Source organism: Sitophilus oryzae, unplaced genomic scaffold (assembly GCF_002938485.1).
Source record: "Sitophilus oryzae breed Bouriz unplaced genomic scaffold, Soryzae_2.0 scaffold_815_pilon_pilon, whole genome shotgun sequence".
Lineage (NCBI taxonomy): Eukaryota > Metazoa > Arthropoda > Insecta > Coleoptera > Curculionidae > Sitophilus > Sitophilus oryzae.
This window is the reverse complement of record NW_022147434.1, coordinates 1,454,736-1,478,967: the sequence shown is the minus strand read 5'-3', so window position 1 is coordinate 1,478,967 and position 24,232 is coordinate 1,454,736. Positions and strand designations below refer to the sequence as shown.

Sequence of the window (24,232 nt, the reverse complement as noted above, 5' to 3'; positions counted from 1 at the left end):
CTTTAAGGTTTTAAGGAATATTTTTTTGGAGACGATGTTTGAACTAGATTCATTCATAGGGGATATATTTTTTTGTTTTATTTTTGTTTAGATAAATACGTTAAGATTTGTTAAAGTTCCCTCCCTCTTATTTAGGTTGCGAAAGGTTATTTGTGAAAGAATAAAAATGGGAGGCTGACTTGCAATATTTTAAAATCCTGTTTTATAGTTTTAAGAAATGTTTTTTTTAGAATGATGCTGGATTGTTGATTTGTTGAAGTTCTCTCTTTTATTTAGGTTACTTATTTGTAAAATAATAAAAATGGGAGACTTTGTGATGTTTTAAAATCCTAAGTATTTTATAGTTTTAAGAAATGTGCTTGGGGAACTAGATTCGCATTTATAGCATATATTCTTTTTATATATTTTTTTAATAATAGTTTTAGGTTTGTTGAAGTATTCTTAGGTTTTGTTAATGAATACAAACGAGAGACTGATTTTATTAAGGTTTAAAAATCCTGTTTTATGTTAGTTAAAGAATAATTATTTATTTTACTTTTACTTTTATTTTACACCAAACCTATTTTTCAATAAAAATGTTTAAATGTCATTTACCAAAGTTGTTTAATATTTAGTTCACCAATTTGAGTAGTTTTAATTTTTTATCAATAAGAGTGAACTTGTCACTTTGACAGCGTCTGCCACAGAAACGCTGTCAAATATTTCGTCTGCCATATGGTTTTTAGTTAACGTACTAATAAGAGAATACACACACCAAAATTAATATGTAATACTTTTCGTTCACTTTATCGTAGAATATGTCACTTTGACAAGCGTCTGCCAAAGTTAAGCTGTCACATAGGTCGTCTGCTTTCTTAAATTTAAAAAATACCCTTGTACTTTATCTTATTTTACCAATTTAAGCGATTATAAATATTGTTTACTAAGAGTGAGCGCTTTTACTAAGAGTGAGCACTTTGACAGTGTCTGCCACAGAAACACTGTCAAATATTTCGTCTGCCATATGGTTTTTAGTTAACCTACTAATAGGGGAATACATCCACCAAAATTAATGTATAATAACTGTCGTTCACTTTACCGCAAAATATGCCACTTTGACAGGCGTCTGCCAGGGTTAAGCTGTCAAATAAATCGTCTGCTCACGTGATTTCGGCACATTCTTAAGTTGTTTCTTTAGGTGAGTGAATATGAGTTTTAATCAATATTGTTTACCAAATCTTAAAACCACCCTTTTTTAACTGCATCCCCCTAGTTAAAGCTGCCACTTTGAAACGGCAGATGGTCGATTTTAATTTGTCTATACCATGTATAATTAGACCATGTAGGTGAAAATTTTGATAAATATCGTTCACCTCAATGTTTGCCAGCTCCTATACTAGACCCTGTATATAGATATCGACATTTTTTCATCGACTTGATTTTATATTTTTTATATTTTGAAGCATTTATGCATTTTGTTTTAGAAAAGCTGTAAAAAATCTACAAATTTGTATTTGTCTTGTTGTTGGTTGGTTAGGTTATTAGGTAGTTATTAATTATTATTAGGTATTATTAATTATTAGTTAGTTATTAATATTTTATTAGTGTTATCCATTGCTTTTCTTACAGCGATATTTTATTAAAATTTAAGAATCGTCATTTGCCTTGACGGCTTTAACTGGAAGTATCTTTATGCTGAAATTGATGAAAATTGCTTTGCTATACAGTATGTCCTCGGATTATTTTTACAAGAGAAAAACCTTTTTTAATATTGACTTTTAAAAATGTATTCTTCATAAAAAAATTGCTTGTTCAAAATGTGTAACCCCTTTTATAGTTTTTCAAATTTCCATACCGTTATGGAAAAAAAAATATGAAAATATTGTTGAATTTTCTTTTTTTTCTACCATTTGAATCACCCTTTCCGTAGCATTGAATTAAATAAATTTTGTGCTTCTTTGACATTTTAAAACAGCAAGAAATGTGACGTTAATTAACGTTAATTAAGAATGAAAATGAAATTCTACTACCACAGAAACGCGTTTTTTGTTTTTAGGACTTAACGATTTAAGCTTGATTTTCATGCATCCGTTGTCCGACGATACGATGATACGATTTTATTGGTTGAATTTTAAGACTTCGATTGGTTAACCGATTCTAACCAATCGAAGTCTTTAAATTCAACCAATAAAATTAATATCGTATCATCGTATCGTCGGATAACGGATGCATGAAAATCAAGCTTTAGAACAAACAAAAGTTTCTCAAAATGTCAATATAATAAAAAAAAGTTTTTCCTCTTGTAAAGAAAATTCGCGGATATACTGTATACAGGGTAACTCAAAACCATATACGTTTTTTACTTCAAATCAGCGGCGTGCGGTGAGCATTATAGGCGGGGAAGCGAATCGGTAAAAAACCCTATTTCGAGACATTACTTTTACATTTTCTTAAAAAACTTACCTTTGAAAATTCCGAGGCCAATTCCATTGTTCGATTAAAATTCTATCGAAAATTATTAAACAAACAAAAACACATAAAGTTATAATAGTTAAAATACGATATTTTAAATTAATTTTCCGAAGCACTTGGCCCGAAGCACTTGACTTTTTTTGACCCGTTTATTATGCAGTTTGCTACTAATTTTTAATTGATTATCCAAACTATGTTCAATTCGAATTGTTCCAAAAGTTTTTTCTTTTATAGTAGCAGTTAAGTGTCCTTTAGTTGACATACCTTTTTATATTTTTGTGAAAATTACTTAAATCTGTAATCGCGGCTACGTTCCAGTTAGTCTTCTCACTTATATTAAAAAGTAAACAGGGCCAACAAAATAATTTGGTTTGGTTTGGTTAATTTATTGCAGCCGGTTAACCACTCATATTTGTCGTAAAACCCAACATGAAAATGTCTAGTGAATTTTTTACCGACTTCTCCACGTTGGTCTCCAAATTGATAGGAACCGTTGGCCTACCAGACTTAATAATGTCACTTTTTTCTTGAAAGTTCCGACTAGAAAAAATCCCTTTTTTAATAACACACATACAAGACAAACACAGTCTAAATTATTGTCCGCACTAGCAGAAGCAGAAAATTGTCCTTCTTGGCCCTCCATTACAAACGAAACAGTAAACACTAAGTTAAATCCGAAAAAAATACAATTTTACCTATAAAATCAAGCGAACCCGTCCCAATAAATTAAAAGTCGAGGAAGGCGGCCGAAAGATCGCTGCCGTGGATAGCAACTGTGCGCGATTTTCCGGCTTAAATTTGTCGTTTGCGTTCGAGGTCAATAACACCTACATGAAGGAGGGATAGGCGACCGGCGGAGATTTCCAGGCGCGCATCCATGCAGTAAAAGGCTAATTAAATTTAGTACGTTTATGTAAGGTTTCAAATAAATAATTTTAACAAATTAAATTAATTTTTTGTTATAAAATAACAGTATTATTAATGTTTAACTATTCATTTTTTTTATCTTCAAAAAGTTTAGGGAAGCGGTGCTTCTTCCGCTTCCATGGACCGCACGCCGCTGCTTCAAATGAAAATTCATATTTCAAATGGAAACGCCTATACACTGTTTTATCTAAAAATACAAACAGATTTTATCCAACTAAAAATCGGGACATACATATAAATCTTGTAACTAAAAATAATTTATCAAAATATAAAGTTGGAACTGCATTCATTTGTGCTATAAAATGTAAGAGGTTCCATTTGATATACTGGAGAAAAATATTTTGTTTTGACTTACTCTGTTACTGTAAGTGCATTATAGTATATTATTGAGTATACTTAATTTTGAAAATAGTATTATTTTATAACATTTATGATTAAAAAATATAAAGTATTTGAATTTTGAAAGAACTTTAAATGGCAGAAATATATTACTATAAAAATTGTCAATTTTCAAAAACTACTCCAAAATTTAGTGATCATATTTAGATACTTAACCAAATAAGAAAGTAAAATAGATGTTTTTAAATTAATAAATATTCGAGTATTTACATAACATGTTATTTTCTTTAATTATAGGTGATGTCCTTTTAACAAATACTTTTCAAATAGACAATCAGAAAGTGTTTAGATTCCATTTTACTGCTGTTCATGCCATGGTACCTGTTTCGCACTTATTCGTTTACTACATAAAGGAAGATGGGGAGTTAGTAGGAGATGTAGTTGATGTAGTAGTGGAAGGACTTTTCGATAACTTTGTAAGTAATTAATAGTGTTTAGCAGTTGTCTAATAATAGTATTTGGCAGTGATATAATGATTGTCGGGCCACAGGTCCTCGGGACAGAAATTTTTCCCTCGGTCATTAACATTCTTATAATTCCCTTGATATACAGTTAACATTTCGTATAAATGTATGTCCTAAAATGCTTAGTTTCGGAGATTTCGTAGAAGTTTCATATTTATTTCGATTTTTTCCAAATAATTCCTGAAATAATGTCAATATTTGATGAAAATTGGTGTCTGGGAATTTTTTGACATGAGAAATTTGATTATTTTGGTGTCAATATGACTCTTATTTGTAGGGGGCGCCACATACATGTGTTTTAACTTTTTTGAAGAGTAATATCTTTTCGTACGTACCTGTACAAAATTACAGGGTAAAAAAATATACATTTTTGTAATATTTAAAGCATTTTATGTAAAAAATGTCTCTTGGTAAAAATCGCTACGAGCAACCGTCAATACATGTCATTATTGACAAAGAATAAACATGTCGAGTAGATAGTTATTTGATTGAAATGGTAAATTTGTGAACTTTTTATTTTTTTATATTAATCATAAATTTTTCTTCGAAAAAATGTTAATAAAACAGTTTCTTCTGAACTTTTGCTACAAAAACATTATAAATTTATGATTTCAGTCTAATAACTATTTAGTCAACATATTTATTTTATGTCAATGACGAGAGGCATTGTTAATTTCGAATCCAAATACCTCGAGAACCATTACTCGTAGCGATTTTTACCAAGAGACCTTTTCTACTTAAAACCATCGTAAATGTATATTTTTTACTCAGTAGTTTTATACAGGTATGGATGAAAAGTTATTACTCTTCAAACCAGTTAAAAAATAGGCTGTACTTAAACTGCCGTTAAACGGTAGCTTACTAAAATGCCGTTAATAGGTATGACGTCGTTGATGTGACGCACTTGACGACTTTATGAAATATAGAAATTTTATAAGGACTAACCAACGCTGTCCATCCCACCAAATAACCAACTTAACCAACGCAACTAACCTCGACACTGATAAAAAATATAAAAAACAAATATAAATTAGTAAAAATCAACCAACCCCACCAAATAACCAACTAATCAATGAATTAACACCCTCCAAATAACCACGCTAATCAACCCGCCAAATAACTAAACCAATCCAACTAAAAAGAGTGAAACCAATGCAATAAGATCACGCTATAAGCAAAAAAAAATATAAAAAAGTCTTGGTCGGCGTGAGATTTGAACCACGGACCATTAGTAGGCTACCGTTTAACGGCTGTTTAAGTACATCGTAAAAAATATGTAGGTGGCGCCCCAGACCCCCATTTTAGGACATACATTTAGACGAACTTTTTTACTTACTTTATCAGTAGAATATGCTGCCGAAGTCTCCGGAATACAGTTCGGACCACCCTGTATACATAAATAACTATTAATATTTTTGGCTTTTAATTTTAGATCAATATTGATATCAACACAGATGAAACCGAACCCGAACTCGACGTTGAACTGACAGTTCGCGCCCGTCAAAATTCTTACATCGGTCTGATGGCCGTGGACGAGAATGTCTTCTCCCTTCGTCCAGGTTACGATATCACACCGCAAGATGTCGCAGAAGAGCTGCAGAGATATGATATTGCCGCTCCTTCCCCGTACGCTTTGATATCCCGCGAATCGAATAAACCCTTTGTGTGGAAACCAGGTGCTAGCAATCCCCATGCAGCCGTATATGTAAGTTTCAAAATTTTGAATAATTTATTAATCTTGTGTGCCAAAATGCCAAATATTGAAAAAATAATGTTTTTGAAGTGAAACTTTTTTTGATGAAACATCTTTACGCGCGATGGGAGTAAAAATTCAACACACATGACACGCGAGATGCGTCAAGAAAAGTGGTAACGATCAGAGGTTAAGACGGAGCGTCGTAACTTGGGCCCTATGTGAGCTAGAGGGCTAAAACTCGAAATCTATCTTTTCATGATATTTTGATGACGTTTGAAACGACGCACTATGAAACTCCATCATCAATGGCGAAAAAATCGTCCGATTTAATGTGTCTATGGAGCGTCGTAACTCAAGCCCTATGTGAGTTAGGAGGCTGAAACTCGAAATGTAGTAACTTTTCATGATATTTTGACGATGTTTCGTGCACTACGAAACCCCATCATCAATGACTCAAATAAAAAAATCGTCCCATTTAAAGGGAATTTGGTATGTCGGTGGCAGATTGGATCAAGGCCAACTTGACCGTGTACGACACGTGTCACTCTGACAGTTAATTTTGACTTAGGAAACGTTAAAAGTTGATGTCGTCCGATCGCGACTAAATTTGGTAGGTAGGCTATGTGAGCGACGGTGCACACAGTTCCACCTTGCAAAGATTGATACGACTTTTCGTTTACATCTTCATCAGAGTGGGACTAAGGATTTGATATTGAATAAAAATGTAGGTCGATTTCGGCATAATTGGGGACGGGCTGGGCGGACCGTCTTAACCTGTCCGTAATTGTAGAATTACGCCCTCGACGTTAAGGAAAGAAATCATTAGGACTTTCTTTAATTATAGGTCGATTGGAACCAAGTTTACCATAGAGGTACCTGAATGGAGTCAAATATGCGCACATAGAGCACACATAAGATAGATATGCGTACATAGTGTACACATAGTGCACATCATTTAAGAACTGATTGACTCCTACCACTTTATAGGCTTTCTATAGACATATCTACGTCTCTAGAAAGTTCTCAAAATGTATATACGACAGAATTCTATCGAACAAATTTAGCTGAAGAATTATTTAGATTATTATTAATACACATCAAAATATATACTATAAGTATTTTTATCGTGTGTTAACATTAAGGACTCATGAAATCCATAACTTTATACTTTTTTTTAGGATGCTGGAGCAGACTTATTAACAAACGCTCATATCAACCGGCATAAACCATCACGTAAGTAATAATAATAACAATTAAAAAAATCATTATTGAGAAGGGTAAATTTCAGTGGAGGATATTTACCTACGACCAGTATTCTACGGCTCATCCACTGTTAAACCGGACAGAGGCTTCGGCGTTCCATTACATTCCGTCACCAGACCACCATTAGCAGGCCCTTACGCTTTCAGTCGCATTCCCAAACCTGTTTGGAACAAGCCGAAAGTCTACCTCACCGAGGACATCGCACCTACTTGGATGTTCACCAATTTCTCGTCAGGTTACGAGGGCAAAAGCTCGATCAGAAGAAAACTTCCTCCAACCCTAACCAACTGGCTGATAAGCGGATTCTCGCTTGATCCAATCAGGGGGTTGGCCTTGATGACGCAACCGAAGAAGCTTAAAGTATCCAAGTCGTTTGTGGTGTCGTTGGATTTGCCGTATTCTGTCCAGAAAGGGGAAATCCTTGCTGTTCCGGTTGTCGTGTACAATAATATGGCTCAAGATATAACTGCTGAAGTGACGTTGCACAATACGGAACAGAATTTCGAGTTTGCCGAGGTGTCTAATGATCTGAATTATACTAAAAGTAAGTCACCAATGAGTAAAAACTCGTACTTCTTTTTACTTCAGAAAATAATTGTTGATACCAGAGTGGTCTAAAACAGTTTTCGACCTCACAATCAATGATACATTTTATTTTCGAAAATTTAGTTTCATTTTGCTTTATCTCTTTGTCATTTCGTACACTTCTCCTTACTAGGTACCCACCTCATCAATCCGACCAATAGTTTTTTTCCATAACATTGATTAACACAATAGATATTGATCCATTTGAAGCAAAATATTTATTTAAATTAAAATATTTATTTGAATTAAAACCAGTGACGCAAAAACAGTTTTTCCATTTTCTGTATATGTGACCGTTTTAATGTGACCTTATACACAGCAACACATTTTTTTAATATGTGGTGCTTTGAATAAAATTATAGGAAGTCAAACCAAACCACATATTTTTATTATAGTCCGGCAGCCACTCTGGGGTAAACCCAAAATTTTGGGATTAAGTTTTTTTGAAAACGGATTTATCATCTATAGGTTTTCTACTTTTGATATCCGAGTGATGACAAAGTGGCATCTTTTGGAAATTAAGATACAGGGTGATTCATTATCAATTATGTGAAATCGAGTGTTATTCGAGTTGTTTTGTGCTTTTAACGTGAAAATATGTGTTTTACATTGATTTATTTAATAATGTAGGTTTTTTCATAGGTATAAGTGATAACGAAACATCTTATATACAGGGTGATTTAAAAAAAACATATTATATTTTCACGTTAATTGAAGGTAAAGCGAAAAATTAAATTTTTGCATTTTGTATACTTATGTATGTGCTGGTATGTATATACCTAATGTATGAGTAAAAAAATATCAAACACATTTTTTATACAGGGTATATCAAAAAATAGCAATACTTCCGTTGAAGGACTAGGCTAAATATTTTAAACACGCATATCATAAAACATTAAAGTTTATCAGTCGCTATCAACCTCAGAATCAACTTCTTTATCGGAAACCACAACATCTTCATCCTCATTATCATAGCCGGTACAGCGCGGGTCAGTTCGTTGCAACAATGTTCGTTCCCGTGGTACATACAAAACATTGTGTAAGGCAATCTAGCACTTTTACAGCCACATATTTTTGTACTACACGGACTGGCACTTGAACAAGAGCAACGAATTAATTGTAATATATCGGAAGGTGCCATCTCGACCCTTTCTGGTAGGGTGAATGGTAACAAACGCTTTCCGTTGGCATCTTTGAAAAATCCATAGTCTGTCGGTTGTAGGTTTGGCCGGATTAGGTTCTAACAAACAGTTTTCTTTGAAGATAAAGATTATTGGCACTTCTGAACGTCGCTACATTTTCTTACTTGAAAATAGCATTGTCCGGGGATAAGGCCCATTACAAATGTGTTTTGGATGTGTATGTCGAAACGCAACCTCTGTGACATGGTAAACGAAAATCCTTGTCCGTAGTGATCTTCTCTTCCAATTCTTCACATTTACCATCTTGATACACTTTGCTATACTTTATAATAGTTTCTATGCGTTGTGCACCAGCAACTGAACATTTTTCACTTTTCTTCTGACAGGAAAATTTCCAGTCAAAAAAATATTTTTCACTCATGTTTAACAAGGTATTATTGTTACAATCAAATTTTAATCTGAAAGAGAAATCACTGTTATCTTTCTGCCTTGGGATAGACCTTTAAGTCTAAATTATAAGCTCTGCATTTTGCAGTCAGTAGTCGCAGTCGGCCGTTCCATCAGATTTAAAATTTCATGAACTTGGAACGGCCAACTACAGCTTGCAACTGCGAACTGCAGGGCTTTTAAATTATTAGGCTTTAATAAAGGACACTGATATCGGTAAACTAAGCATTTTCTTTCATCACCCTGAAAAAGATATATTTAGTATAACATAATTATGTAAGTAATAAAATTGAGTTAATGGAGCCTTAATGAAAATGTTTATGATATTTATATTATTTTTTTTACTGATACTTTAGGTTACAAACTAAAAGTATCAGCAACTGTAATGAAAAGTCTTATATTTCTATGCTAACATTTTTCTTGAGGTTTCATTAACTCCATGTTATTGCTTTATTCTAAATTATTAAAAATGTGTGTTAAAAATTTCACAGAATCATTGAAATGGAAACACTAAATCATCGGTAATTCAAAGACCTTCGAAGCTTAACCTAAAATTATTAATACCAATAACGATTGTTGAATTAAATTTAAGATACAAAGTTCTAAAAACAAGAAAAATATTAATCGGAAAAATGTAGGTATAAATTTTATTTTTTTTAATAACCCTGTTTATTGCAATTAATAATGATTATTATTTTTATACTTTAAAAGTAAGCCTATATTTAGTATAAATACAATAAATTGACCAACCCACACAAAAATTAAGGCCTAAAGCTTAAAAACTTATCGAATACATTTTTATGTTTTATATTTTGGGACACCCTGTATATCTGGATTTTTCCAAGGGTGACAGCTTGTCATCAGCCGGATATGGAAAATAGACATATAGATCTATAATAATCGGTCTTAAAAAAAACTTAATCCCACAATTGGCACTTCAGGGAAAAATCCGGGTTCTGCTGCCGGACTAATATGGGAATGTGTGGTGCGAATAAAAATTCAAAAATCTTCATAAACAACTGTATTTAATGATTTATGCTATAGCAAGCTATAGGTTAATATAAATATAAAGTGCTAAATTAAGAAGAAAAATAATTAATTTCCACCTTATTATTCCAGAGATCGAGCTATATCGCAGGAAGAAAGTAAACGTTGGTAAAAATTCTGGAGCAGCTGTGTCTTTCATGATCAGGCCTTTAAAGGCAGGCTCAGTAGAAATCAAAGTTACTGGAAACAATCCAAGAAGCCAAGATATAGCTATACAACACCTACATGTTGATGTAAGTGGTAATAATATTAGACATTAGATTTGTTTGATAAAATATGCTAATTATTAAACATTTATTTCTTTTTGATTTATTAAAAAAATTAAGAATGGTCCATTGTACAGTAAGAGGATTTTAACAGTCAATAGAAAGACTAATTTTAAAATTTCAGAACATAGAAATTTTCAAAATAAGATTGTTAATGGTATTCGAACTTTATTAAATACGAACCAGATATTTGAACTAAATTTGTTATCAAAGTTTACAATGGGGGATAGCTGCTGACAGTGACAGTTGGTCTCTGTCATTTTAAGATATTGATATATTGTTTATTATTTTGAATGTTATCCAAAGATGTTATCTATCGAAATCTTAGCTACGATTATCTAATGCCACAGTTATGGAGTTCCACTACCACAAAGGCTAGAAAATAACTGACTATCAAGAGTCTGTTTAATTTTCTTTTTAATTAAATTAATAAAATAAAATATTTTTTATATTTATTTATTTATACCGGGTATTCCTCAAAAATGACTCACTCTTATAACTTTTTTATTTATTCAGATAAAAGAAACGAGATTAGGTATAATTATTTTCGGTCACTTCCTATTTCATTGGAAACGACTACAACTTCTGATTTTCAAATGACACCGTTGGTATTTTTTTACTTCATTTGCTAGAAAATGACATTCAGAATAGAAAGACATATAAACTTTTGACATTTTCAATTAAAAAAATAGCATTTTAAATTTCATTTTTAGAATATTGAGAGTGCCATAACCATAAATGTAATGACAATTTGAGTCAAAATACCAAGTGAGTGGTACCAAATTATTCGTAAAAATTGCTTTTTCAAATATGTTAATGAGTCACCTTTGTTCCATTTGAAAAAATTGAGTTATGATTAAAAATTGGGCATCTTTTAACTGGCCAGGACACGAAAAACGCTACACGATCAAATTTAATTTTCCAAGGCCCCTTGATTTAAAATTAGTGTTTTTAAAGTAGCCGTGGCACTCTAGATTGAAATTTAAAATACGATTAAATTTTGTCATTCTATTCAGAGTGTCATTTTCTATCGAATAAATCAAAAAATACCGAGAGTGCCATTTAAAATCAAAATTTGTAGTCATTTCCGTTGAAACAGGATATGACCGAAAGCAATTGAATACGGCAATCAATCCTGATTTATGTCATATACTAACATACCAAATATCGTTTTTTTATCTGAAAAAAATAAAAAAGTTATAGGGGTGAGGCACTGACTTATTTATAATAATTTATAATTTATTTAAAAAGTAGACTAATAAAATAAAAATATCCATATTCTTTTCAAGCTTGGTGGAGAAACTGAATACTATTCCAAATCAGTTTTAATCGACATGCGACAAACCAGTATGTTTAAAAAATCCATTAATTTCACTATTCCGAAGAACGTAATAGAAAATTCAGAGAAAATTGAAGTTTCCACGGTAGGAAACCTTCTAGGAACTGCGATGATTCATTTAGACAACCTTATTAGGTACAAACAATAATAGATTTATTAATACATTTTATGTTACTTAATGCATTTTGTTATTTAAGATTACCAACAGGATGTAGCGAACAAAATTTAGTTCATTTAATGCCAAACATAATAATATTGCAATACTTGAAAAATACTCAACAACTGACACCTACCATAGAAAACGAAGCTATAGCTAACTTGGAGAAGAGTTACCAAAAGGAACTTTCTTCCAAACGAGATGATGGTTCGTTCAGTCCATTTGGAGAAAGAGATAGTTCTGGAAATATTTGGTTAGTGTTACCACTGACTATAGTCAGTATAAGATGACAAACTTATCGTCTTTTACTTTGAAGCTTTGAAGTATTTTATATACAGTATGTTCCCGGATTGTCTTTACAAGAGGAAAATCTTTTTCATTATTGATATTTTGAGAAAAATGCACTCTTCATAAAAATTTCAATCCCGTTTATACTTTTCCAAATTTCCATACCATTTTAAAGAAAATAAAAAAAACATGAAAATATATTCGATTTTTTTCTATGTCCTAAATACCTATTAAAAAGTGTTTGGCACTTTGTTAACATGTCAAAAAATACCTATATTGCAAAGAATGCCAATTATAATATAGTAATTCCAAGCCAAACGAAAAATGGGCACAATACATTATTAATATTTTTCCTAAATTAGTGGTATATTTCCTATTAATAAGGAAATAGATAAGAAGAGTCATTATTATAATTCGATATTATAAGTTTATTTGCAAATTTTACCTTGGAGTTATATTGTATACCGTGCTGGCAACTGTTACTTTTGGGCTGGTACTTACATGTGTGGAAGTAAATCGCATAGGGATCTTATTAAGTGAGAGAAATGCGACGGTGTGCTGTTGCGGCGTTGCCGGTACGCCTTTTCCTATCAAGTAAAGTAAAGTCACGATCGCAAACCGCTTATTTTTAAACGACTTTTTTTTAAAAGATAACTACATAAAATCATTAGATATGTTTCTGAGCATCTAAAATGGAATTATAAGAATATCGTTAGGGTGTCAATTTTTTTATAACGATAAAACGTCAGTAATCGCGATAATTTAAAACTCAACTTTTTAACACATAACACGCCATAACTTAAGAACCACTTTAGATATTGAAACTTTTTTTTATTTTGAAGATCGGATCTTTTACAATATGTTTAAATAAGAAAAATTCGATAAGGTTTACCAATCAAACCAAACAACCCATCCATTTACTTTTAGTACATAGCAATTTTCAGCAATCGTATAACTTTTTTATTTATAAAGATTTTCACATACCGTCTGCGGAGAAAATATAGCAGAAATGTTAAGAAAGTTTTTGAAAAAACTACAATCAATTATTTTTAATATATTTTAAGATATCGATTCATTTTGAATTCAGAGTTCTAATAGCGCGACTACTGTCGAACACCAACTCAATTCCACTTATTTTTACCAAAAATGCAAGTGTTTTTAACTTGCACTTAAAATTTTTTCAAGCTATAGGGAAAATTACAACGACTCGTTAATAAATAAACAAATAAAGTATCGCGAGACGTAATTAAATCGTGAAGCTGAACGCATGATGTATACCTTTCCCTAGAACTTTAAGTACTGACAGAGGTATTGTACTGATTGTGTCGACCTGTGGACTGCGACAAATCTGCTATATCCCCTTCTACGTCTCTTAGCAATATGCGCAGTTTCTCGATTTAGTTCGTATGTTTGGCAACGTGTTTACTGTTCTCTCTTTGTTGAGTACATTATAAACGCATTATACTCTTCTAACATACGGAAATCTCGACCCAAGACTAACCTTTGCCAGCCCTTAGGATTCTATTGTTTGAAATATTTTTGATTTATCTTTCTATTTACTTTTAGGCTAACCGCTTATGTAGCTTTATCGTTGAAACAAGCCAAAGAATTTATTTACGTCGACGATAACATAATTAGCGAAGCTTTGGAATGGCTGGCACGTAACCAACATGCAAACGGCAGTTTTGTCGAAACCGGAACTGTAGTACATGACGATTTGCAAAGCACCGATGGAAATAGTCTCGCATTAACTGCTTTTACTCTATTGGCCTTTATTGAAAATCAGGTATGATTCAGAACAAAATTAATTGCTTTATTCGGAAAACGACATAAGGAAAAAAGCCATCAGCTTGCATAAAGCCCAGGTTTAATATGTTCATTTGTTTGAAGGCGATAGATAATGTTTTATTTGAAATAAAACTGTTACACCTACAATCTTTATTTTCTGCTGAATTTTGTTGGCTGGTAGAAAATATTTGGTAAAGTGGAGCTACTCTTTTCATTCTACTATAGTTGTTAAGTGTAAAGATAGTTCTGATGTTATATCTGATGTGTGTCCCAATATGGCAGATTATTCTTTATGAAAATCATTTTTTTGAATCAAATATATATTTTACTTGTCACCTTGCGACTGTTGTATTTTCTTCATAACACGTTATAGAAGTGTAGATAAATAAGAAAATAACGAGAATGGTTCTACATATCAGTTTTGTTTCAAGTCATATGCTAAGTCTTACTGTGTCTCAATCTACTTACAGGAATTTAAATTATTAATCTTTAATCTCAAATATATCAGTTAGTTAAACTAGATATAAATATCAATATCTTTTTTGGTTTCAGAGAAGTTATAGTGACGATTATACTAACGTAGTTCATAAAGGACTGGACTACATAACGAGATACATGGATGAGTCAGAATCAACATACACCGTTTCTATTTGCAGTTACGTTTTGTATGTAGCTAAGCATACGTCTAGACAGGGCGTTCTTAATTTGTTGGATAGTAGAGCCAAAACGAAAGATGATATGAAGTGGTTAGTATCGAATATTTATATAGTCCGTCTAGAAAGTATCCGGAAAAAAGAAAGCAAAATTACAATTATCGATATATATTTTTAGGACTTGAGTTAAAAAAATTATAACAAATTATTAATTTTATTTACTTATACAACCTCTATTTAACTCCAAACGCTTAACTAAACGTCCAGGTACACCCGAAACTAGGTCCACACCATAATGTTCAGTGGCGGTAGTCCAGGCCTGTAAAACTGAGCGAATCAAATCTTGTTTATTTCGTGGAGCTGCTCGTGCCACTTCAATCTTCATTAGTCCCCATGTGTTTTCAATGGGACTAAGATCTGGTGAAGCTGCTGGCTATGGAATTGTTGCCAAATATCTTGCATCCAAGCTTGAGTATAGGCAGACTTATGGCATCTTGTATTATCCTGCTGAAAACGCCATCCCTCTGGATATGAAACATGAGCCGTTTCAAGAAGAAACCCATTTAAAATATCACAGTATTTTGCACTATTAACAGTTATACACTGAGGTGTAGCACCACGCTGAGATATTGCTCCCCAAACCATTATTTTAGTGGGAAATTTTGAAACTTGAACGATAACATTTTCTTTTGATCTGATTTTTAGGTGGTTTTCACCAAGCTGGAAACAACTTTCCTCAGAAATAAAAATATTATTAAAATTATCTTCTTGAAAACGCTGACAAAAATCCATTCTTCGCTGCCTTTGTAGAGGTGTTATTGCAGGGATTTTTTTTTGGTTTCCATGATATGTAGCCTTGTCTTTTCAGTGACATGCGGACGGTTTCTGGATACACTTTTAATTTTCGCTGACTTCCAAATCTGTTAGCCAATTTGCGAAACCCTATATAGGCGCGGATTCTATCGTCCTGATGCCACTAAAGCGTTTAAATTGTTTTCGCGAATTTTACGCGGTCTTCCTGAAACTGGTCCATGCTTCATATCTGTGCCATTTTTTATCCTCTTTATTGTCTCATATACTGCACATTTTCCGAGTTCAGTCAATTGCACTAATTTTTTAACGTTTCAAACACCTTTTCTATACAAATAGTCTACCATTACTCTTTTTTTTACTTGCGACATTATTCCTAAAATCTCAAGCCGCCCGGTTTACAATCAACAATATTTGACAGATGGTGTTTCCATGCGATTTTGGTCATAGCCTACTATCGGCTCAACCTAAGTGATGGATTACTGTTGTCTTAGAGTGTTACAGAAAAAAATACATTAAAATTAGAAAAAATATAAAATTCCGGACACTTTCTAGGCGGACTATAGTTAAAAATTTGTCAACATATCGAAAGGCCAAATCTGGCCAAAGGCTGGCTTCGGTACGTTGACAATACCTTCACAGACTGAAATGGACTTGTTTGAGTTCCTTTCTTTATCATCTCAATTTAGAAAATAATTTTATCACATTTACGATTGAGAAAGAGAAACAATAAATAGTCTCTCGATTCTGGATGTTCTTGTCAGTAGAAATAGTAGATCTATTAGTATTTGTATATGGAAGAGTGAAACCTACGGGACAGTTCTTAGTCGAACTATTCTGAAGCAACCAAAATAGGAATAATCAAAATGCTGAACTAAATAAAATTAAATTGAATTTGCTACAGATTGAAAACTCTCTACATATTATTATATCGAATTGCAACACACCCGTACGTCATGCGCTTGAAAATGTCTCTTGACAAGTTTTAATATAAAAGGAACGCCAGAAAATATCATACAAAGAGATGTGAAACAATGAAGTCAGGTATAGCAGATCATGTGTGATCCAAACAGGATAACAAAAATTGGTTAGAAGCCCCGGTTGTCCACAAAGAAGCTCATTGGGAAAAGCGTAAATTTAATAAAATCGTTTGCTATGAATAATTTATCAAAACATCTAATTATACACTCTGACGAAAAAAAAAAACTCAAAGGAATTTAAAACATTATTTTTCGGTCTTGTTTTCTGAGCATTTTTTTTGGGGTCATGTCAACACATACCTTATTACATCTCATTACTTTTTGATGTTATTTTTAATATGTCCAAGTGGCTCAGGTGATATAAAGGGTGGCGCCTCTCATACGCCGCGGAGGCTCCAAGGAGAAAAAGAGTTTATATTGAAATGAAATTTTGTGAGCATATGTAGGTTAATTCAGAGCACTTTTTAAAAATATAGAGAGTTCTATAGGGTGTCCTAAAAAAAGTTACATATCAAAGTTGTGTTTTTTGTAATGGAACACCCTATATATTAATTGATTTTCGGATTCAGGGAGAAAAATAAAGGTGAGAAATTTGCCAAAAATGCAAACTTATCCTACATCAGAAAGAATTGATATGATTCTATTAGTTGGTCAATGCAGTGTGCATTCACCAATTAATAGAATACTTAAATGCTCCTGAGTTTATATAGTCTGTCTTTTTTTTATCGGGATATGTTAAACACAGTGTTTACAAAACTCGACCAACTAGTGTCGACAACATGACCGAAATTATTGTAGCTGCTTTTTGAGATAGAACTCCACATATACCTTTTAAAATGAAAAGATCCTCTTGAAGACAATAATTTTATGCAGTTAACAGGAATGGAAGCATTTTGAGCATTTGCTTTCATCTAGCTAATTTTTGTCGCATAATTATAGGTTTATAACTAGTTTTAATTTTGTAATAATTAAAATATGTTTTAAACGTGTACCTTTCTATTACCCTTGAGTATTTTACTCTATAACCTTTAATTTTTGTTAAAGTAACAAAAAGTATATCACACAGCCATCTAGATTGTTTCAAATAATAAAGATTTACTGACGCAAAATCATAAAAAATAAAATATCTATAATAGGAAACTCTTTGTCTGAGGGGTAGGCAACCTTAATAATATTTTGAAGATATATAAATTCCCCATTGAACACCGGAAAAATATACTGAGTGGTCCATTTAAAATAAAAGAGTAACTTGCTTTTAAAAGTTGTTGCTTGTTCCATATTAATTTTGTCTCACCCTGTATAACTTTTCGGGTCAAATTTCAATTTGGTTTAATATACAATGGTTACTGTAATTAAATATCAGGCTATACAAGGTCAACTAAATTTTAGGTAGCTGTTATCGAAATTTAAAATTTACTCTTTATTTTCACAAAATGTGACATGTCAAAATCCTTAGATTTTAGGTATATGCTTCTTTAATAAAACTCACCTTTATTTTTTTCTGAATCTGAAAATCAATGAATATATAGGGTGTTGAAGAGTGATAACTTTTTGTCCGTGCTTGTATAAAACTACTGAGTAAAAAAATACACATTTACGATGTTTTTTTACGTAAAAAATGCCACTTGGTAAATCTAAACTATCTAATAATAATAAAAGCTCCCGTATATAGCGTTTAACGCCTTGTGAGAAGCAAGGTACAGCTTGCTATACTAGAGCCGTTCGGTATACAAGGAAGATAATGTGGCTAGCACTACGCTTCAACCGCCTATTATTACCTCAGGATTGTGAATCCCAAGTACTCATTTAAGGCTGAGTCGACCTCGGTACCCAAACTATTTATATTTTAATAAAAATAGTCGGCTGATGAAAGCCGGGTGTGGGAATCGAACCCACTACCTTCAGATTGGTAGACGAGAGCCTGTACCTCTACGCCACCGGGCACCTCTCTAAACTATCTACTCAACATATTTTTTTTTTGTCAATAATGACATGTATTGACTACTTCCATTCTAAATACCTTGAGAACGATTGCTCGTAGCAACTTTTACCAAGAGATATTTTTTATGTACAAAATTACGGAAATGTATAATTTTTCACTCGAGGGTTTTATACAGGTACGGACAAAAAGTTATTACTCTTCAAAATAGTTAAAACACATGTAGGTGGCGCCCCCTACAAATAGGAGTCATATTGATATCAAAATCAAATTTCTCATATCAAAAAACTCCCAGACACCAATTTTCATCCAAATATTCATGTTATTTCAGAAATTATTTGGAAAAAATCGGAATAAAAATGAAACTTCTACACCCTATATCTCCGAAACTAAGTAATGTAGAACATACATTTATACGAACTTATTTACATATTTTTATCTGCAGGATATGCTGTCGAAGTTTCCAGAATTCAGTTCGGACCACCCTCTATTTACAAATAGTGGTAAATATACAGAATAATCAGTGAATTAGAAATAAATTATGACACTTATTTTATTAAAGCCTGTGTTCAGAATTAAAAATGAAGTGTTTGGATGTATTACAGTTTACTTGTGCAATTTTCTGTGGTAATACCAAAGATTCCAACCTAAATTATATTACAGATATATCCACTTAATAGAGACTAGATCAAATTTGTTTCTTGGTAGTTTTTAACCACTATTAGTTAGAGAACACTGACGAAAAGATGTGTATACGCAAATAATTATCAAACCAAAAATAAAACAGTAAGCAGGCAAAAACGCATGCAAAGATCGTATTTATAAAAAGAAAACTAAAAAAAGAAAAACTTGAGGGCAGGTCGGGAGCAAGGACGTGCATCAAAAAGTCTTTCTCTTCTTAAACGACCTTCAAAAACCGGTTAGACGTTTAATTTGCTTCGTTAGCTTTCGTTTTTGTTAGTTTTCGGTTTGTAGCGCCGCCCCATACACAGTACAAAAATGTCACAATGTTAAAGAAAGTACCCGACCAATACCAAAAATAATTTATAAATTTTATTTAATTTTTTGAAAAAAATAGATGTTTTATTTTTGGTCGGGACTTTCTTTAAGATGACAGGGTGTTTTCAAAATACAGATTCTCCCCTGTCATCTTTCGTGTTATTTGTTAAAAATACTATCGACGTAAAAATATTAGTATATATCTAGCCGTGGCACTTGCAAAAATCACTCAAAAATCACAAAATCACACAATCAAAAAATATCCGCACCAGTCACAGCAGCTAAATTCAACTGTAGCAAAAGTAGGTTTTAGTTAATAAGATTTTTTTAATGAAAAGAAAAATATATAGCTACCAATGTATATTTTAGTAAAAATATCAACAACACTCAACAGAGAAATTTTGGTTAAATTTAAACTGTTTTATTTTTTTATTTTTAGCCCTATTTGCATGATTTTTTTAGCAAACTGTATATAATTATATCAACTTGAATTCGTAAACTCAGTTTTTGTAAACTTTAGTAATTGACATATTATACAGGGTTAATCGAGGGGTTGTTTTTTATCTTAACTTTAAAACACCCTGTGCAATAATTTCGTGTACATTTTCCTAAAATATAATTTTACGGTAAGAACCATATCTCCTGAGCATTTTGCTTTTTCGATCACGTCAATGCATGCTTTGGTTAATTTTTAAGAGCGAAATGAACTGATCGCGATCAATTTGCAATTTTTTCAGTTATCATTTCTTTTGATGTAATTTTTTAAAAAGACGAGATGGGTTTTGGTGACTATTGTCGTAACGTCATATTACGCTGCATCGGATAATCTACACTAAATTAAAACAAAAACGTTGAAGACTAACGATACAGTCCTGGTTTTAATAAACATTAATAACGATAACAGAACTAACGATTTTAAGGAAAACATCTGCAATACTGAAGTATACAAACTGAAAAAACAATGTAAAAAATACCCTAATACTTTGTATTGCTCCCCTGGCTTCTATAATTGCCTTTATGCGTTTGTTCATACTGTCATTGAGGCTGCATATATTATATTGCGTTGTTTTTCCATTCTTCTTTAAGGACCAAGCGAAGTTCATTTAATAAAGCTGGTAACGCTTCGCGACCTCTAACCCTCCTGCAAAGTATTTCCCAAACGTTGAACATGATGGGCAGTTCATAGTAGTATATAGTTCACAATAATCACCAAAGCTGCCTTGTCATATTGAAAAAAACACTTCAAAAATAAACTATAATTGAAAAAATTGCAAATTGTTGGTGTCAAGTTCATTTCGCTCTTAAAAATTAACCAAGGCATGTATTGACATGATCCAAAAAACAAAATGCTCAGGAGACATGGTTCTGACCCTAAAATTATATTTCAGGAAAATTTACACACGAAATTGTTGCACAGGGTGTGTCAAAGTTAGGGTAAAAAAAAACAACCCCTCGATTAACCCTGTGTAATATGCCATTTACTAAAGTTTATAAAATAGAATATAGAGCCTGCTAAAAAAAATCATAAAAATAGGACTAAAAACAACAAAAATATAACAGTTTAAACGGAGAAAATTTTGACCAAAATTTTCTCCGTTGCGTTTTTTTTTGCATCTGAGTGTAGATACTTTAATAAATTACTTTTTTTTTGCTAATTAGAAAAAATAACCGGTTTTATATCCGACAAAATGGTTAATCAACTTAATAAAATTAATATCAAATCAAACTATGCAATGTAATCGAACATAAAAAATTAAACAATATTAAAGAAATGTGTGTTGCTTTGTCATACTTTAGCTACGCTTATGTGGATGACTGGACTGCGCAAAAAATCAAGTGGCGGCCAAAAATTGTTGATAGTTCATGGCTTCTCTATATTAGAAAAAACACAACTTTGATGTGTAACTTTTTTGGAAGACACCCTGTATAAATCTATATATTTTTGTAAAATGCTCTAAATTAACCTACATATGTTCACAAAGTTTCATTTCAATTCAAACTGTCGTTCTCCTTGGAGCTTCCGCGGCATATGAGTGGCGCCACCCTGTATTAGGTGATTATATTATATTATCTAGAAATGGCTATCATGGCTATCGCTTGTTTTCCCGATTGCTACGTATGGGGCGGAAACATGGACGCTGAAGAAAAGCGATACCAGGCGAATAGATGCTTTTGAAATGTGGGCATATAGACGTCTGCTACGTATACCTTGGACAGCCCATCGTACGAATGAGTCAGTTCTCCAAGAACTAAACTCACAACTCAGCCTCTCAAAAAAAATAAACCGATGTTTTCTGACATATATTGGTCACATTGCTAGAAGAACGGACTCACTGCAGCTGCTAATAGTCGAGGGAAAGGTAGAGGGAAAGCGACCACGAGGAAGATCACCCAAGAGATGGGTTGATCAAACTAAAGACCTAATCGGCCAAGGCCTTCATGAAACCGTCAGCATGGCTCAAAACAGAGCGGACTGGCATAATACGATAAAAACCGCTACAGGAACATCATAATCACTAATCCCTCTTCAGGGAAACGGACCAAAGAGAGAGAGAGAAATGGCTATAAATAAAAAACCCTTGTCCACTAAGCGAAAATAATAAACATACATCATTTTATTTACAAAAAACTAAAATTTTGTATAAAAATTTGTAAATAAAAATTCCAAATATATTTAAATGTCTTTAATAAAAATTCTGAAAATTATACCAGCTTGTATGTTTAAAGTTAGGGTATTTACTTGTTACTTGTATCTGGGAGATTATTATTACTGAATCCTAACTTTAAAATTTTAGGTGGGCAAAAGATGTTCCCAAAAATGAACAAAAGAACCCCTGGAATCACCTACCCCGGTCAGTCGATATAGAAATGACGTCGTATGGTCTTTTGACTTTCCTGGAAGCCAATCTGCTGGATGATGCACTACCTGTCCTCAACTGGCTGGTAAACCAACAGAACAATCTTGGAGGATTCACGTCTTCCAGGGATACGGTTTTGGGTCTGCAGGCTCTATATCGTATGGTGCAAAGGTTGGCAGCTCCGGTTAATTTGCAGTTGGAGTTTAGCTACAACAAGGGTAAAACGGGCAAATTTAGTATTAATCAGAATACTGCAATGATTCTTCAGTCTACTGAGGTAATATTTTTTATTGAAATTTTAAAATTAATGGATGGACTTTAGTGGTATGATGATGTCCTTTCAAACTATTCTTTTTTATAGATGAGCAACTAGCTAATATAATAATTATTTAAATGTTTTAATTTCAGATCGACAAGCAAACACGGGAAGTAAATGTTACCGCTAAAGGAAATGGAATTGGCCTGTTTAGAGTGTCTTACCAATACAATATGAACGTAACTGGACCATGGCCTCTATTTACCTTAGATCCCCAAGTAGACAAAAACTCGAACGTGGATCATCTTCAGCTGTCAATCTGCACAGCGTAAGTATATAACACATATTCAGTATGTCTCCGGATGCATTTAAGCAAAATGTACCATTATTTAGTCCATAATGTGATTTTCCCTGCTCTCATTGGTCGAGACTAAACACTGGTGCGTTTTGCCAAACATGACTAAAATGCGGTGCATTCCAAACGCAGGTACATGTTGCTAAACTTTACTAAAACGTGGTGTATTATGCCTGAGATCGAATGGCATTAACCTTTTCAATTGCTCTGAAAAAATAAAAAAAATTGACGAATTGATATAACTTCGCCAAAAACTCGCCGCCGTTATACGCTTCTCTCAAGTAGTTTTCATAAGACAGACGTTGGTTTTGTGTTTTTGAATAAACTTTAGCATTTTTAATTGATATCTACCATTGGTTTGAGGTAGCATTATTTATGCTGAACTAAAAACAGCAGAAGATTGCGACGCATGGACTTCAGAATTTTTGCGACTAAATTCAGTTGCCTGGATTGTACGGCGAACTTCTTTCCGTATCGTACAGGCTGTATGGAGGTGGCTTTGGGACAAAAATCACGTAGTTTCCAAAGAAGATCGACCATTATTATACAGGGTGGCGCACCTTCATTCGCCTCGGTTGATTAAACGGAAAGATGTAGAAACAAACATTTTTATGGGTATATGTAGAGAAACAATGTGCATAATTTAAAATTATTTTGAAATGTACAGGGTGTGTTAGAATTAAGATCCATACCAAAGTTATATTTTTTCTTATGAAACACCCGGTATTTTATTACATTTTTGGATTCTTGGGCATAAAATAAGGTATTTATTATTAGGGTTTAATATGTTTAGATGCTTTGGTTTTTGAGATATTTAAAGACATTTAAATATGCATGCTCTAATAAAAAAGTTTGCCAACACCCTGTACATTACTTTTCAGAGTTTATTCTTGTGGTGACTTTGAAGCCAGAGACATTAACTTTACTAAAACAATGTATTGTTTTCTTAAATGTATACAGGGGTATCAAAAATTGCTGGTCTATTTTAAATATTTATTTTATATAAAAACTTCGTTATTTCTATGTTTGATTTTTGATGCCCCTGTATACATTTGAGGAAGCAATCAAATTTTTTAGTAAGGTTTATTTCTCTGGCTTGAAAGTCAGCACAAAAATTAATTCT

At 32.6% G+C, this 24,232-nt stretch overlaps 1 protein-coding gene across 1 annotated transcript in view; it reads left to right on the top strand.

Annotated features, from left to right (window-relative positions):
• The window catches only part of LOC115889447 (CD109 antigen), an 86,889-nt gene that overhangs the window by 57,143 nt on the left and 5,514 nt on the right, over positions 1–24,232 (top strand). Inside the window, exons 8-18 of the mRNA XM_030909430.1 lie at positions 4,015–4,193; positions 5,674–5,946; positions 7,116–7,170; positions 7,226–7,744; positions 10,494–10,654; positions 11,977–12,161; positions 12,224–12,436; positions 14,038–14,257; positions 14,812–15,005; positions 22,436–22,775; positions 22,907–23,082. Coding sequence (XP_030765290.1) covers positions 4,015–4,193; positions 5,674–5,946; positions 7,116–7,170; positions 7,226–7,744; positions 10,494–10,654; positions 11,977–12,161; positions 12,224–12,436; positions 14,038–14,257; positions 14,812–15,005; positions 22,436–22,775; positions 22,907–23,082 — 2,515 coding nt within the window. The remainder of the gene's footprint in view (positions 1–4,014; positions 4,194–5,673; positions 5,947–7,115; positions 7,171–7,225; positions 7,745–10,493; positions 10,655–11,976; positions 12,162–12,223; positions 12,437–14,037; positions 14,258–14,811; positions 15,006–22,435; positions 22,776–22,906; positions 23,083–24,232) is intronic.